General features: G+C 39.5%; 2 protein-coding genes across 3 annotated transcripts in view; both read right to left on the bottom strand.

Annotated features, from left to right (window-relative positions):
- rbpms (RNA binding protein, mRNA processing factor) overlaps nt 1-3,780 on the bottom strand; it is an 18,437-nt gene extending 14,657 nt beyond the window's left edge. For both annotated transcript variants that reach the window (XR_001636984.1, XM_016520320.1), the window contains exons 1-3: nt 3,702-3,780; nt 3,421-3,498; nt 2,481-2,519 (exon numbers count right to left, since the gene is read on the bottom strand). Coding sequence is in view for 1 of the 2 variants with exons in the window: in XM_016520320.1 (XP_016375806.1) it covers nt 2,481-2,519; nt 3,421-3,498; nt 3,702-3,776 (192 nt within the window). In the remaining variant the exon portion in view is untranslated. The remainder of the gene's footprint in view (nt 1-2,480; nt 2,520-3,420; nt 3,499-3,701) is intronic.
- Nucleotides 3,781-8,738: 4,958 nt separating this feature from the next.
- On the bottom strand, nt 8,739-17,101 carry LOC107714472 (dynactin subunit 6-like). The gene is made up of 7 exons (XM_016520315.1): nt 16,974-17,101; nt 15,790-15,854; nt 15,284-15,499; nt 15,093-15,156; nt 11,178-11,275; nt 9,005-9,069; nt 8,739-8,926 (listed from the first exon to the last, which is right to left on the bottom strand). The coding sequence occupies exons 1-7, from the start codon at nt 17,009-17,011 to the stop codon at nt 8,828-8,830; spliced, it is 645 nt and encodes a 214-aa protein (XP_016375801.1). The 5' UTR covers nt 17,012-17,101; the 3' UTR covers nt 8,739-8,827.
- Between the last annotated feature and the right edge of the window lie 54 nt (nt 17,102-17,155).

Genomic DNA, 17,155 nt, shown 5'->3' with positions numbered 1-17,155 from the left:
CCACATAGTGATGTAGATATGTGGGGGCGTGTTAGAACGAGCCGTTTTAGGTAGGCGTGGCTGACTCTTAACTTTTATAAAGAATATCTCTTTGGATTTGAGACTTTAGTCTTTGTAACTTTACAGATCTTCTTTATGCACCAAGAGCTTGTAACACTCCAAAGAGAAAGGAACAATTGAAATCACATCATATGACCCCTTTAATCACATTCATCTAAAATGTAAGTGTTAACTCTTAAGAATACAATAATCAACATGATTTATGCCTCCTGTGATTTTCCTGGTGTATTGTTGTCACTCATATTGTCATGTTTTGTTCTGTGTTATTTCACAGCTCATGCACCAGTGTCCAAGGCCCTCGATGCTCTCCAGTCATCATACCTCGGAGACTTGGCCCCTTGTTGAGAAGCTGCAGTCAATCCAGCAAGAAAACCTCCAATACTGCGGGCCATTAGTTGATGCCATCATCAGTGGAGTGAGCAGACCTTCAGTTATCTTTCCAGTAAACTGTATTTGATGGCAGCGGCTTACACACCGAACGAGCAAAGAGATAAAACAGCAGTTTTCATCACGCAGAGCCAGATGATTCAAGAGAGTCAGAAAATGAAGGAGATGACATCTCAGCTTATTCTCCGGGAACCAGGAGCATGTTTTGGATGAAGTGGACAGTTCTCTGCAGTCTACAGCAACCAAACCTGATCCTGCTTTCCAGAGAGTCTTCATTAAGTGCAATACTGTAGCGGTTGTTTAGTGTTGGAAAAGACATGTACCTTCCAAAGCACAACCGTCTTTCTGAAAGACATTTTGAGAAGCTTCTCTTGTGTCGAGTTAGCAGATCTTCAGTATGAACACACATGGAGTTGCCAGCTCTTATTAGTCTGAAGGACACTGCATCTCAGTTCTGGACTGATGGTGTCAAACCGTTCCTGTTTTCACTTGGACCGCAATACTTTTAACTTTTGTATCATATTCCAAGCATTCGCTCCTTTTGTAACACAAACTATAAGATGTTGATCAGTCACAGGTCATTGTTTTGGATGAAGTGTCACACGGTATTTTTAAGTTACTTGCAATGCTAAATTTGTTGCAATTTTGCACTTTGACTTTTCACTGTCTGAAATATTTGAATATTGTGTGTAATAAAACAATAGTTATTAACATCCTAATTTTATTGTATTCTTTTAAATATCAAATATTTTACTGAAAACATTCCAATGCTTATTCAGTTATTTGTAATACACATCATTGTGGGGAAAAATGTAGTTTCAATGTAGCTAGCAACTTTTTCAGAAGAGTAGCTTGACTGAAGCTTAACTACTTTAATTTATGAGTAGCTTGTATCTGGTCAAGTTTTAGAGAAGCTTCTTCAACACTGAATATCGGTCGCTCACAGACACAGCGGTCTTCATTTTAAGATAATAATATTTTCTAACCCTAAAATGTCCTCATTATCACACGGGAAGTGTGTCTCCACATCCTTCATGCTTTTGAAAGAGATAAGAAGCATTTCTAAAAATACACACACTTCAAATATGGAAAGCTTCACAAAGAAAGAAAGAAAGAAAAGTAGTATATGAGGAGATGACATGTTAACATCCTATGGAGTAACTAGCTAAACTCAATTTAAAACTATTTTAAACAGATTTTAAACTCACAGCACTTGAGACTTAACATGAAATATTTCTATTTTTATAAGTTCATTTGTTACATCACAGGAGCATTAAACTAGTGATTGCAAACTAGATTAGAAATGATGAGTAAATATGAACAGGACCTAAACATAAACACACCAAACACATCTCCATCAGCGTCTAGCTCGAATGACATGTTATAAAACAACTCACAATACATCCATCCTGCAACCTCATAGCAACCAACCAAAGCACCCTAGCAACACCCTAAACACCATGCACAACACCCTAGCAACCACTCACAATACCCTAGCAACCACTCACAACACCCTAAACACCATGCACAACACCCTAGCAACCACTCACAATACCCTAGCAACCACTCACAATACCCTAGCAACCACTCACAACACCCTAAACACCATGCACAACACCCTAGCAACCACTCACAATACCCTAGCAACCACTCACAATACCCTAGCAACCACTCACAACACCCTAGTAACCACACAGCAACATCCTCTTAGTAACCGTCTGTTGTTCTGACTGACTGCACAGCTTCAAATCTCAAGCTTTCTAAACAACTGCAAACTTTTGTAAAGCTTTCTCAAGCCACCATCACAGTTAGTCTCGACAAACCTCTTTTATCTAGTTAACATTGCTGTGATTGTGTTTCTAACATAACATCTGAGGGAGTGACGCACATTTCACAGCTTTAGAAAACAACTTTAGAAAACCCTGGAAAAGTAAAAAGGGCACATTAAGAATATTAACGCATCATACAGGAATAATACGCATGACATACTGTACTTGTGATTCATATACTCAGAGAAATCATATATTTCTCACCTGTTTGGAGGTAAATTTGATTAAGGACCCTTCGTAACCCTAATGAAGAGAATCAGAAATGAAGCACAGTTCATGTTGACAGTAATTTCATTTCACTCATGGAAGTAAAACACAACATGTTTGTCTCTTGTGGCAGAGGTGGACAAAGTACAGATACTGCTGGTCCGATATTGCTCCATTACAAGTGAGCGTTGTAAAGACAGATATTTACTTAAGTAAACGTACAGAAGTACTTGCATTAAAAGTACTTAAGTACCAAAAGTAAATTTACCTGCTTTAAAACCCAGCAACACAACTGTATAGCCTCAGTATACTGTAACTGCTGTATAACAGCAACACTGCTTTAACAAAACAGCAACGCAGACAGATTTATTTGACATCAAATCAAACATCGAGAAACGCTCTCTAATCGCTCAAGTGCTGCTTCAGTCAAACACCTACAGTATTGAGTTCTGTTAGGAGACACAGCAGCTCTTCTGTGGCTTTATAGGTATTGTTTTCATTTACACAGTTTAGCAAAATCAGACAATATTGTGTCTAATACATACCACAATATTAACTTCTTATTATTGAATTGTTGTAAATAAATATCACATTAGCAGCTGGTCAGTGTTCAAGAAATGCTGAGAAATCACTCTGTGTAACCCTCCAAGAGTGATTACTGATAAACTGTCTGGAAAAAAAGTCATGTTTTAGAGAAGAAGAAAAAATCCCTCGCTGACTCTCAAAGCTGCGGCATACTTCGAGGACCTTGATAGAAATGTAGTGGAGTGAAAAGTATGATATCTGTCTTGCAAATGTTGTGAAGTTAAAGTCATAAGTATCCAGAAAAATATATTACTCAAGTAAAGTAAAGTACAGATACGGAAAGGAGCTCTTAAGTACAGTAATCATGTAAATGTACTTCATGTCTTGTGGATTCAGATCAAACTCCACGCACCTGAAAAGGCCTGAATAACAGGTAAAGCTCTCTGGGTTTGATGTCCAGCGGCAAGCCACTGACAAACAGAGTCCTGACCTGCAGAAAAACCAGAAACAGGACTCTCTGCATCTGATGGGTCAACACTCACAGTATTACAGAGATGTTACTGTATGTCAGAGTACAGAACTAGAGATCAGAAGACAATCATAATGACTGAGAGCACAAAAGCCAAACCAGAGATCCATGACGGAGATCATGCACTGCCAGCTTTAGTTTGTCTGACATTAGGAGTAACTCACCTGTTCTCCTGGGCTGCTGGGCTCATTCTCGCTGCTGTTGTTCATTCTGGAGCAGAAGAATGCAATTATAAGCATCAGCTCGTGCAGCGCGTCTGTCTGCTGTGCGCGCTCCCGCGGTCAGAGGCGCGAGCTTCAGTGAGCAACAATAACCTTTTATTTAACTCTTTTCGTCTCTACCACATAGTGATGTAGATATGTGGGGGCGTGTTAGAACGAGCCGTTTTAGGTAGGCGTGGCTGACTCTTAACTTTTATAAAGAATATCTCTTTGGATTTGAGACTTTAGTCTTTGTAACTTTACAGATCTTCTTTATGCACCAAGAGCTTGTAACACTCCAAAGAGAAAGGAACAATTGAAATCACATCATATGACCCCTTTAATCACATTCATCTAAAATGTAAGTGTTAACTCTTAAGAATACAATAATCAACATGATTTATGCCTCCTGTGATTTTCCTGGTGTATTGTTGTCACTCATATTGTCATGTTTTGTTCTGTGTTATTTCACAGCTCATGCACCAGTGTCCAAGGCCCTCGATGCTCTCCAGTCATCATACCTCGGAGACTTGGCCCCTTGTTGAGAAGCTGCAGTCAATCCAGCAAGAAAACCTCCAATACTGCGGGCCATTAGTTGATGCCATCATCAGTGGAGTGAGCAGACCTTCAGTTATCTTTCCAGTAAACTGTATTTGATGGCAGCGGCTTACACACCGAACGAGCAAAGAGATAAAACAGCAGTTTTCATCACGCAGAGCCAGATGATTCAAGAGAGTCAGAAAATGAAGGAGATGACATCTCAGCTTATTCTCCGGGAACCAGGAGCATGTTTTGGATGAAGTGGACAGTTCTCTGCAGTCTACAGCAACCAAACCTGATCCTGCTTTCCAGAGAGTCTTCATTAAGTGCAATACTGTAGCGGTTGTTTAGTGTTGGAAAAGACATGTACCTTCCAAAGCACAACCGTCTTTCTGAAAGACATTTTGAGAAGCTTCTCTTGTGTCGAGTTAGCAGATCTTCAGTATGAACACACATGGAGTTGCCAGCTCTTATTAGTCTGAAGGACACTGCATCTCAGTTCTGGACTGATGGTGTCAAACCGTTCCTGTTTTCACTTGGACCACAATACTTTTAACTTTTGTATCATATTCCAAGCATTCGCTCCTTTTGTAACACAAACTATAAGATGTTGATCAGTCACAGGTCATTGTTTTGGATGAAGTGTCACACGGTATTTTTAAGTTACTTGCAATGCTAAATTTGTTGCAATTTTGCACTTTGACTTTTCACTGTCTGAAATATTTGAATATTGTGTGTAATAAAACAATAGTTATTAACATCCTAATTTTATTGTATTCTTTTAAATATCAAATATTTTACTGAAAACATTCCAATGCTTATTCAGTTATTTGTAATACACATCATTGTGGGGAAAAATGTAGTTTCAATGTAGCTAGCAACTTTTTCAGAAGAGTAGCTTGACTGAAGCTTAACTACTTTAATTTATGAGTAGCTTGTATCTGGTCAAGTTTTAGAGAAGCTTCTTCAACACTGAATATCGGTCGCTCACAGACACAGCGGTCTTCATTTTAAGATAATAATATTTTCTAACCCTAAAATGTCCTCATTATCACACGGGAAGTGTGTCTCCACATCCTTCATGCTTTTGAAAGAGATAAGAAGCATTTCTAAAAATACACACACTTCAAATATGGAAAGCTTCACAAAGAAAGAAAGAAAGAAAAGTAGTATATGAGGAGATGACATGTTAACATCCTATGGAGTAACTAGCTAAACTCAATTTAAAACTATTTTAAACAGATTTTAAACTCACAGCACTTGAGACTTAACATGAAATATTTCTATTTTTATAAGTTCATTTGTTACATCACAGGAGCATTAAACTAGTGATTGCAAACTAGATTAGAAATGATGAGTAAATATGAACAGGACCTAAACATAAACACACCAAACACATCTCCATCAGCGTCTAGCTCGAATGACATGTTATAAAACAACTCACAATACATCCATCCTGCAACCTCATAGCAACCAACCAAAGCACCCTAGCAACACCCTAAACACCATGCACAACACCCTAGCAACCACTCACAATACCCTAGCAACCACTCACAACACCCTAAACACCATGCACAACACCCTAGCAACCACTCACAATACCCTAGCAACCACTCACAATACCCTAGCAACCACTCACAATACCCTAGCAACCACTCACAATACCCTAGCAACCACTCACAATACCCTAGCAACCACTCACAATACCCTAGCAACCACTCACAATACCCTAGCAACCACTCACAATACCCTAGCAACCACTCACAATACCCTAGCAACCACTCACAACACCCTAGTAACCACACAGCAACATCCTCTTAGTAACCGTCTGTTGTTCTGACTGACTGCACAGCTTCAAATCTCAAGCTTTCTAAACAACTGCAAACTTTTGTAAAGCTTTCTCAAGCCACCATCACAGTTAGTCTCGACAAACCTCTTTTATCTAGTTAACATTGCTGTGATTGTGTTTCTAACATAACATCTGAGGGAGTGACGCACATTTCACAGCTTTAGAAAACAACTTTAGAAAACCCTGGAAAAGTAAAAAGGGCACATTAAGAATATTAACGCATCATACAGGAATAATACGCATGACATACTGTACTTGTGATTCATATACTCAGAGAAATCATATATTTCTCACCTGTTTGGAGGTAAATTTGATTAAGGACCCTTCGTAACCCTAATGAAGAGAATCAGAAATGAAGCACAGTTCATGTTGACAGTAATTTCATTTCACTCATGGAAGTAAAACACAACATGTTTGTCTCTTGTGGCAGAGGTGGACAAAGTACAGATACTGCTGGTCCGATATTGCTCCATTACAAGTGAGCGTTGTAAAGACAGATATTTACTTAAGTAAACGTACAGAAGTACTTGCATTAAAAGTACTTAAGTACCAAAAGTAAATTTACCTGCTTTAAAACCCAGCAACACAACTGTATAGCCTCAGTATACTGTAACTGCTGTATAACAGCAACACTGCTTTAACAAAACAGCAACGCAGACAGATTTATTTGACATCAAATCAAACATCGAGAAACGCTCTCTAATCGCTCAAGTGCTGCTTCAGTCAAACACCTACAGTATTGAGTTCTGTTAGGAGACACAGCAGCTCTTCTGTGGCTTTATAGGTGTTGTTTTCATTTACACAGTTTAGCAAAATCAGACAATATTGTGTCTAATACATACCACAATATTAACTTCTTATTATTGAATTGTTGTAAATAAATATCACATTAGCAGCTGGTCAGTGTTCAAGAAATGCTGAGAAATCACTCTGTGTAACCCTCCAAGAGTGATTACTGATAAACTGTCTGGAAAAAAAGTCATGTTTTAGAGAAGAAGAAAAAATCCCTCGCTGACTCTCAAAGCTGCGGCATACTTCGAGGACCTTGATAGAAATGTAGTGGAGTGAAAAGTATGATATCTGTCTTGCAAATGTTGTGAAGTTAAAGTCATAAGTATCCAGAAAAATATATTACTCAAGTAAAGTAAAGTACAGATACGGAAAGGAGCTCTTAAGTACAGTAATCATGTAAATGTACTTCATGTCTTGTGGATTCAGATCAAACTCCACGCACCTGAAAAGGCCTGAATAACAGGTAAAGCTCTCTGGGTTTGATGTCCAGCGGCAAGCCACTGACAAACAGAGTCCTGACCTGCAGAAAAACCAGAAACAGGACTCTCTGCATCTGATGGGTCAACACTCACAGTATTACAGAGATGTTACTGTATGTCAGAGTACAGAACTAGAGATCAGAAGACAATCATAATGACTGAGAGCACAAAAGCCAAACCAGAGATCCATGACGGAGATCATGCACTGCCAGCTTTAGTTTGTCTGACATTAGGAGTAACTCACCTGTTCTCCTGGGCTGCTGGGCTCATTCTCGCTGCTGTTGTTCATTCTGGAGCAGAAGAATGCAATTATAAGCATCAGCTCGTGCAGCGCGTCTGTCTGCTGTGCGCGCTCCCGCGGTCAGAGGCGCGAGCTTCAGTGAGCAACAATAACCTTTTATTTAACTCTTTTCGTCTCTAGCATAACACATCGTGAGTGATGCATTTATAAAACGCTGCTGGTGATATGAATTAGAAGTTTGCCACAAATATTTAAAATGTTACTCTAAGAGGAAAAAATAAAGTGTACAGAAATAATGCAGAGTAAGTGTCAATTCCCATCAGAAGTTCAAACCCTGATGCAAAGGGCATCTCTCAGAGCAGCTTAAGCAGAGAATCACTGCCCTTTATTTCCCACAGACTCACTGTTTGCTATTTATACACACTGTCATACTCAATAAAATGAGAACTTATATTTTCTATATTATCAGCGATCAAAAAAGCTGAATTTAATATGCATGTGCCACAATAACAGAAATCATAGTCAAACAGGTAAGAGGGAAAAGAACAGCGTATCGGGGGCATGCTCCACACGGAGTTATTTTAAAGATATTTGCTTTACATGCTCATTTGTAGTTACTTTAAGGTATTTTTTAAATATTTGTATTACCTTATATGTCCAAAGCTGTAATTTTTCACAAATAAATAAATAATCATAAATAAAAAACATCTTGTTGTAACATTTTACAAAAATCAAGATTGAATATATTTGGTCAAAATCCCATGTTATTAAGATGAAGTGCTATTAAAGACAATATTGTCTGATTAGACAGCAATGCTGACCTAAAATGCAAAATGTTCACCCACTCTCTCTCTTCACCGTTCCCACATCTCAGACCTCAGATACACAAAATATTACCGTTTAGACATAGTTTTTGAAGTAAAGAGTAAAGAAATTACTCCCCCCCCCTTCTCACTTTCTCATTGGATCTAAGCAAATCTCATTGGTGAACCATTCTGAACTCAAAAAAGGCCAGTTGTCACTGAAAGGTGAGGAGTTTGCTTCTATGTCTGTCATTTGGCGCCACCGTGTGGAGAAGAAAAGAAACACATGGACAGTGAGACATGGAGGTGTATTTAATGTGTCCTCAATAACTTACAACACAAGCTATGACACTCTAACACAGAAACAGCACTGATATCTGAGATGCTCAGCTTCTCGCCGGAGTGGAGCTTGCTTTCACGGTCTTCTTCAGATGATGGTAATTGGGCAGGATCTTCATCAGGAAGTCCAGCTGCAGCGTTTGAGGCTAGAGAGAACAGAGACGGTCAGAATAGCAGCAGGTTTCTCTGGTGTATCAGAAACACACGGTGTGTGTGTGTGTTACCTGCGGTCTCTCGGTCTGCACACGTCTCAAACACTCGGAGCCGTAGATCACGGTGTTTTCTGTTAAATAGTAAAATATTGTGTCAATAATGCAGAAGGACAATAGTAAACACTCAATTTTCAGTTAAAGGCAGTTCATCATTGAATTCAGTGATGTCATCATCCAGCTCAGTTCAGTTTAAATAGTATCTTTGCAATCAAGTCCATGATATCACTGGATATTAAGTGTCCCCAACTAAGCAATCCAGAGGAACCAGAACTCCATCAGTGACAGAATGGAGAAAAAACCTTGGGAGAAACCAGGCTCAGTCGGGGGCCAGTGCTCCTCTGACCAGACAAAACCAGCAGTTCAATTCCAGGCTGCAGCAAAGTCACATTGTGCAGAGGACTCATCTGGTTCCTGTGGTCTTGTCCCGGTGGTCGTCTGAGACAAGGTCTTTACAGGGGAATAACATCTGTATACATCCAGCCATTGAGTGACGACAGTCTGCTATGTTTCTCGTCACCACGGTAAGCAGGGAGGGGACCAGAGCATATTACAGTGTCTGACATCATGCTTGCAAGTTCACACACCTCTTTAATGTTATTTTTAGTGATCTCCGACTGGCGAAGTCGAACATCATTAGCGCCGGCGTGAATAACAATTTTTCTGTATTTACGTTTAGCATTAGCCAGCACTTTTAAATTTGGCATGATGTTAGGCGCTCTGGCAACATTGGACTATAGTGGCTGGTGTCTCTATTTTCACGTTCCGTACAATAGAATCGCCAATAACTAGAGCACTTTGATCAGGTTTCTCAGCGGGTGCGTCACTGAGGCAAGCGGTGCAAACAACAATAGCAGGAGAAGAAGCCATTACTCACCATGATTGATGAATGATTCTGACTTACCACAGTTGTTTGATGAACTCGTGCAAAAACAGAGCGAGAGAGAAAAGAAACGGAGCGAGAGAAAAAAAAGAAAACAGCAATAGACGCTAATAGCTAATCAATGCTAACACGCTGCACGCGTGCTGCACTCGTAGTTTTAGAATAAAATCAGATTAGTTTGATAGATAATATCAGAAATATGGTGGGAATTAAGTTATAGTTTATCACTTTAAACAACAGAGAGTGATAGTAAGATAGAGATTCAACAGAAAAGCGAAGCTACACCGAGCTACAATCACAAACCACTCAGCAGCACGACAGACCTTAGTCAGTGTTCGCTCTAATCGCAGTCACACATACAGTGGGTACGGAAAGTATTCAGACCCCCTTAAATTTTTCACTCTTTGTTATATTGCAGCCATTTGCTAAAATCATTTAAGTTAATTTTTTTTCCTCATTAATGTACACACAGCACCCCATATTGAGGCTGTATTAGATCAAATGGGTGCTTCTACTAAATACTGAGCATTTTTCAGTTTTTCTTTTTTAATAAATTTGCAAAAATGTCAACAATTCTGTGTTTTTCTGTCAATATGGGGTGCTGTGTGTACATTAATGAGGAAAAAAAATTAACTTAAATGATTTTAGCAAATGGCTGCAATATAACAAAGAGTGAAAAATTTAAGGGGGTCTGAATACTTTCCGTACCCACTGTACATTCATTGCACTAATTTCTGCATATTTAAAAAGTGCTGTTTTGTTTTGGTTTGTTTTGTTCGATTATTTTTCTTTCTTTTTTTAAGTGGAATTGTGGTGCTTAGAGATCTAAAAACTTGTCCATATTATATTAACGATACCTCATTAAAAACAAAGAAAGTTGCATACAACTTTTCCTGTATTGTTGCCTTTGTTCTATCGTTAACTCTTTTGTATGTAGCGGATGGTTTTGTTTGTCTGATGTGCTATCAGGGATGAATGAAATGAATATAAAGATGTGGCAGGTATATACTTGTCTGGCGCCCGAACATTAATAACTGATTGTGTTTTTGAGGCTTTCGGTCTGAGAGTCGAGTAAAGTCTGAGTGCAGTCATCGTTAAGAACAAAACGTGGTCTTGCGGTTAGGACTCAGCGTCATCACACGGGTGACCCGGGTTCGGTTCCCGCTTCAGATAGGGGTTTTTTTGTGTGTGTGTGTTTGTTATTTTTGTTATATTTTGGGACAAGACAACCACCGTTACAACACACACACACATTAAACACATCACTGTACACACGTTACTCGTCGACACGCTTCAGACGCTCACCTTTAGACTCGATGACGTTGTTGTCCCCAATTTTTAAGGCCTGAGACACTGGAAACAAACTCAAGTTAGATTGAGCCGGCAAAAGCTTCATGCTGAGTCTGAAGAAACAGAAGAAACGCAGAAGAAACAGAAGAAACGCAGAAGAAACAGAAGAAAAACAGAAGAAACAGAAGAAACGCAGAAGAAACAGAAGAAACGCAGAAGAAACAGAAGTAACGCAGAAGAAACGCAGAAGAAACAAGAAATATTTTCAAATAGTTGTATCTCAACCAAATATTGTCCTATCCTAACAAACCATACATCAATGGAAAGATTATTTATTTCAGAAATTGACCCTTATGACTGGTTTTGTGCTCCAGGGTCACAAATAGCCAAAATGTGCTTTTTATTGTTTTGTCTTGCTTTTCATAGAAAAAAAGCAATTAAAAAACAATAATTAAAAAATATTTATTTAACACTGAATTTTTTTTATTTATTTAACACTGAATTGAACACAAACATTTTTTGGTTTTTTTACATTCTAGCAGACATTACACCAACTAACCACAATTTAACTTAAAATTAATAAGTTAGTAAAGTAATACTTGTTGGCTATTTTTGAGACCCCCTTCTTGAATAATTCAACAATTCAAGATGGCGCCGCACATGGCCGCCTCGGTTTGTTGCTCCTCGGTACTTTTACTGTTTTTGTTTGTTTGTCCTGTCTTAAGCAACGTTTTTCCGATCAGCTTCACTAAAAACGAACTCTTGGACATAAGGAATAGCACACCAGATAACTTTTTGCCGACGCTTGAACATTCAGACGTTTTACTGGACATTTTAGTCGGAGGAGCTGCGTTCCTATACAAGCGCTCCAGGGGACGCAAGCGAGGAAAGCGTGCCGGCGCGCTCGTGAAACTCCATCAGCGCGGTTTTAGGACACCACTGCCGAGTATTCATCTGGCGAATCTCCGCTCCCTTGCAAATAAATCCGACGAACTACAACTCCTCACCCGCACAAACAAGGACTTTTTAAACTCCGCTGCGCTCTGCTTCACGGAAACCTGGCTGAACGGAGCCATCCCGGACAGCATGCATCATCTAACGGGCTTCCAGCTGTTCAGAGCGGACCGCGTCACCGAGTCATCGGGGAAAACGAGAGGCGGTGGATTATGTTTTTATATCAATGAAGGCTGGTTTACAGATGTGACAGTTTTAAAGAAGATGTGCTGCCCAAACTTGGAAGCTCTCTTTATTAACTGTAAGCCTTTTTATTCGCCGCAGGAGTTTTCCTCGTTTATTCTGGTGAGTGTGTAGATTCCTCTTGATGCGCGTGTGAGAGCCGCGCTAGAACTGTTGGCTGATCAAATTACACACACAGAGCAGATGCGCAAAGTCTCTCATTAAGCGCGTTTAAACCTCCGTAGAAAACCATACACTTAATATGGTTTAATGTGTTAAGATAGTGCTATTAAAAGATCAAATTAAGTTTATTAATATAATGTATGTATATAGTGTTTTCCTCCCATACCGCAAAAGGTGGCATAAAGTGGCATAAGGGTCTAAGATTATAAAGCCCTCATATGCTCGTCGTTATCATCTTAGTCCGTTATGGCACATTAAGCGTTTTGCTGTAGGCGTATGGGAGGAAAAGTATAAGTTTGCTCGTTGTGTTCATGAGCATATGCTTGCCTTGTAGTAGCCTAGTACATTAAATGAATAAACTATATCGAATTTGATCTTTTAATAGCACTATCTTAACACATTAAGCCATATTAAGTGTATGGTTGTCTACGGGAGGTTTAAAAGCGCTTAAAGAGAGACTTTGCACATGGCGTTCATATTCTGCTGTTCTGTGGCCACGGATTTGCGGGTCTTGTCTTTTTCTCCTACAGATGACTTGCAGGACCCTGTATGTTATAGTACTAAATTTGTTTTAATCATTTAACCACCACAGCGTCTTGTCTCCATTGGCAACACGCACGATTCGTGTGGATTGCAAGTAGCTGAGAGTGCAAGCGGCGATTGCAAGTGACTTCGTGATTTAGTTTCTTTTTTCTTGTCTTCACCACCTGGCTACTTGTGTAAAATGTTGAGAGATTCAATTTAAATTAATCAATTAAATTAAATAAAAAAAGACTGCAAGTGACGTCACTCACGGAAGTGCAGGTGTCTGAGAGTGCAAGTGTATGTCTGCAGCCAGACCCTTCTCCAATCTTCAGGACTTGTACAACTCCAGAGTGAAGAAACAAGCAGGTAACTTCATCACAGACCCCTCTCACCCCGGACACAACCTGTTTGTACTTCTCCCTTCAGGCAGATGCTACAGATCTCTGCGCACTAGAACATCTAGACATAAAAACAGTTTTCCCCCATGCCATCTCCAGCCTAAACAGCTAACACAGGAATCATTACCTGTGTTCTGTAATTCAAGCCTGTAATTCATCCTCCATCAATAATTATTGCCTCTCTCTCAAGTACTACGTAAATACATATGCATATTTTTTATACAGCTGTATATATAGAGTAAATAATGCACAAATCTGTACATAAATCTTCTGTTCCAGATTCATACACATTATTATTTATTGTTAAGTATTATTTAAATGTTTCTGTTTTCATGTCAGATATGTATATACAGTATGCATGTATGTATGTATGCATGTACCAAGAGCTTCTTAAAAACCACAACAAATTACTTGTGTGTTTGCGCACACTTGGCGAATAAAGCTGATTCTGAATCAGGCGTGTATTTTTAACTGTACACATAAATGCAGCCTCGCTGAGCAGAAGAGACTTATTTTAAAACATTAGAAAATATTACAGATCCCAAATTGAACACTATGTGTGAATCTTATAATAAATGTATTAATATATCTGTAGTAATTATTAATATCATTATTATTGTCTTATTTATTATTTTATAGAACAACAGTAAAATTATAATACTAGCATTTATGAATGCTGATGGAGTTCTTACTCTTTCTCAGCTTTTATTTTGGCGGAAACCAGCAGGAAGATCTCAGTGACTCTTTTTGTTGTCAACAGCAGATTTATAAATGATTCTCATTACGAATTTGGGAATATGTTTGTCGCACGTATCACACTGTCACATTCCTAGTAAAAATTGGTAAAGATGTTTCTGAGCAGCTGACGAGTAACGCTGTTTCAGCGCAGATTTTCCTCCTTTGGACTTGGCTAACCCTTGCTAACGAGCAGATAGCGCCGCAAGCTCGTCATCGCTGTCAGAATACAAGCAACTCGTGTGTGTATCAGAAAACAACATTCTGCAGTTTATTTACTAATAGTTTACAGTAACAGCCACCCTTCCTCTTCTCATCAGAGACATGCGCTGCAGCGCTAAACAGTCTCTCGCTGTCGGTGCTTGGAATGATTCTTACGTCTTTCTCAGACACTTTTAAAGTGTCATGAAACCCTAAAACACATTTTTTGAGATGTGAACATATATGAACAGGTTTCACTTCAGTGAAAACAACTTTAGCATTCATTATGTCTATTGTTAAGAGAAAAGTGGTTATTTGTTCATTTTTTGAATCAATTTCGTTCTTCTGGTTCAAAAAGCAAAGTTGAACCAACGTCACAGAAAGTGAGATATATGTGTTAATCTGCCGCGGCTGGAGAGTACTTTTCTCAGTATTATTCATGAGCATTAACTCATAATAAGTTTATGTGAACATATTTCATATTCTCCCAGACCCAGAACACGCACATATCATGTCTTCTTCAAATAAAAGATGTGCAGATGACACGACGGATTATTGTGATACACAGCAAACCATGATATAAAGACCGAACAATTGAAAGAAGAGTAAGCAGAAAGTAACTGCCTTTATTCTTTCAGTTTTAAAGATATTTTCATTTGTCTGTGTAATGAGTGTGTTGTAGGTCTGTGTTTTATTGGTTGTTTTCTCCCACTTTTCCACAGTTTTACAGCCCATTTCTGGAGTCTTCTTCAGATCTAAGCTGTGAAAGACCAGCGCTGAAGCAGAGGGTTTCATGACACTTTAAATGCTTCCACATCGCCCACGTTTGCTTTATTATAAAGAGTGCAAGCCTCTCACTCTACGCTGGGTGCCATTTGATCGCGTCACGTCACTGTTCGGTACACTTTATTCTGTGTTTTAGCTTATTCAGCTTATTTAGCTTATTATGTTCATTTGTGTTTGGAAGCTGAAGGCCGTCTCGTGAGGAACAGCGCGAGTAATAAAGCGCTGACCTGTTGATGATCAGGGCCTGCTCCTCGATCAGGTTTCCCTCTCCGATCACGATGGGTCCGGCCTCTGCGATGATCCGCGCCTTCGGGTGAACCACGGTCCTCGCTCCTGAAACCAGAGTCAGCAGATCGTGATCATCATCCTGCAGAGCGAAGCAGCTCTTCACTCACAGCTCCTGATAAAACCACCTCTACATAAACATGAACAGCACAAATGTTCATAAACTCATTGCTTTGATTGGCGTCGCCAGTGATGTCATGTCACCGTTACTATAGCAACACTGGACCGGCCAATCAGAGGACAGGAGCACAGCTGTCTGTGTTTATAACCCATGGTAAATGGTATCTGTGTCTCATCACACTGTCAGCGGCTGAAGTGTGTTTTGTGAGTGAATGTACCGATGGTCACGTCTCCTCGGATGTCGCTCTCCACACACACGACTGCTCCGGCTGCGATCTTCACACTGAAACACACACAACATCAGCTTCACAGAGAACACATGGGGACTCCTCATGAACGCAGACTCTGCGGTGCGACTGAAACACATCATGCACATTCTTCAGTTAGGATTATTTCTGACAGCTCTCCTGTGGCTCTGAGTGTTTGTGTGATAAGACGTGTTTCTGGACGGTTTGGAAACACTTGTTAGACAGCTGAAGTAACGAGCAGCTCTGAAGACTCTGTGAATCTGATCAGGAACGTGTGTGTGATAAACTAAAATACACACTGGATGAAGCTCAGCAGAACAGACACACAGAGAAACAAACGCAAAGAATCAGTCAGAAATATCTGAAACAGCTGCCACAGATCGCTTATGGGTTTGCCCTTCAGTCGTGTGTTGTTTTTTTTCTCCACGTAATCTCAGAAACATCTCACTGGATTATCACAACATTTGCTAAATAGTAAAACTGATATGTCCTACAGGCAGACTACTAAAGAAATGACCATCTACTGAGCCGTTTACTGACTCACTGATCATCACTTTATTATCTCGGGCTGCTGGACGAATAACATGAGACAGATATAAACATGATATTCCTGACACAGACAGCTATCTAATACACATGTTTAATTCACTAAACTCAAATTCCTTGTGTCACGAGGATTAAATGAACACTCATCCTTCACATGCGGATAATGAGTGTGACATCATGTGATCATCTGAAGGGCCCTCAGTAGGGAGCATCTTCTTTCGGAAAATTAAACGTACAATCAAAAGACAAAAACAAAGAAATCTGCAAACTTGATCTTCAAAGTTTAAACAGGTTTACTGGTGCTTTTACTCTCGATCGTGAATGAACAGTGACGATCAATCTGAACTTCAACATCCCGATTATAAATATATAATAGTAAACTGCTGCTGCTCTTTTCCTCGAGATTATTAATAACGCATGATAATAGAGAGGCAGGTATCATGTGTTGATATACATTTTAATACGACGTTTGTTCGGGTGTGTCCGTTTTAATATGGATTTGTTTTGATTTTTAATGACACACAAAAGTCTGTACCGCATTACAGGCATCGTTGCAGCTGCATTCGCGAGATTTATCCGTAAAAACGCTGTTTATGAAACATGTTTACCTTTTCTGTCCGGTTTGTTTTGCATTCGGATCCGCCATCTTCAGGCGCTCGCTCGATGACGTCACCGCTCGACTGAGCCGCCTGGCAGCGATGACGCGTGCGAGCGATCGATGACGTCTGTTCAGAGTCTTCTTCTTCTTCTTTGGAATTTTTTGGCGTATTTCGCACCATAGGCACATACC

This window comes from Sinocyclocheilus rhinocerous, unplaced genomic scaffold, assembly GCF_001515625.1.
Source record: "Sinocyclocheilus rhinocerous isolate Xijiao unplaced genomic scaffold, SAMN03320098_v1.1 scaffold3801, whole genome shotgun sequence".
NCBI classification, from domain to species: Eukaryota; Metazoa; Chordata; class Actinopteri; order Cypriniformes; family Cyprinidae; genus Sinocyclocheilus; species Sinocyclocheilus rhinocerous.
Note: the sequence above shows the minus strand (reverse complement) of the source record. Positions and strands in the feature narration are given on the sequence as shown.

Excerpts from the sequence above, each read along its gene's own strand:
- LOC107714472 (XM_016520315.1), bottom strand. The coding sequence starts at position 17,011 with ATGGCGGATCCGAATGCAAAACAAACCGGACAGAAAAG. Across the intron at positions 15,500-15,789 it reads CCGAGGAGACGTGACCATCG|GAGCGAGGACCGTGGTTCAC; the intron begins GTACATTCACTC and ends CTCTGGTTTCAG. Across the intron at positions 11,276-15,092 it reads GGCTGTAAAACTGTGGAAAA|ACTCAGCATGAAGCTTTTGC; the intron begins GTGGGAGAAAAC and ends CTGTTTCTTCAG.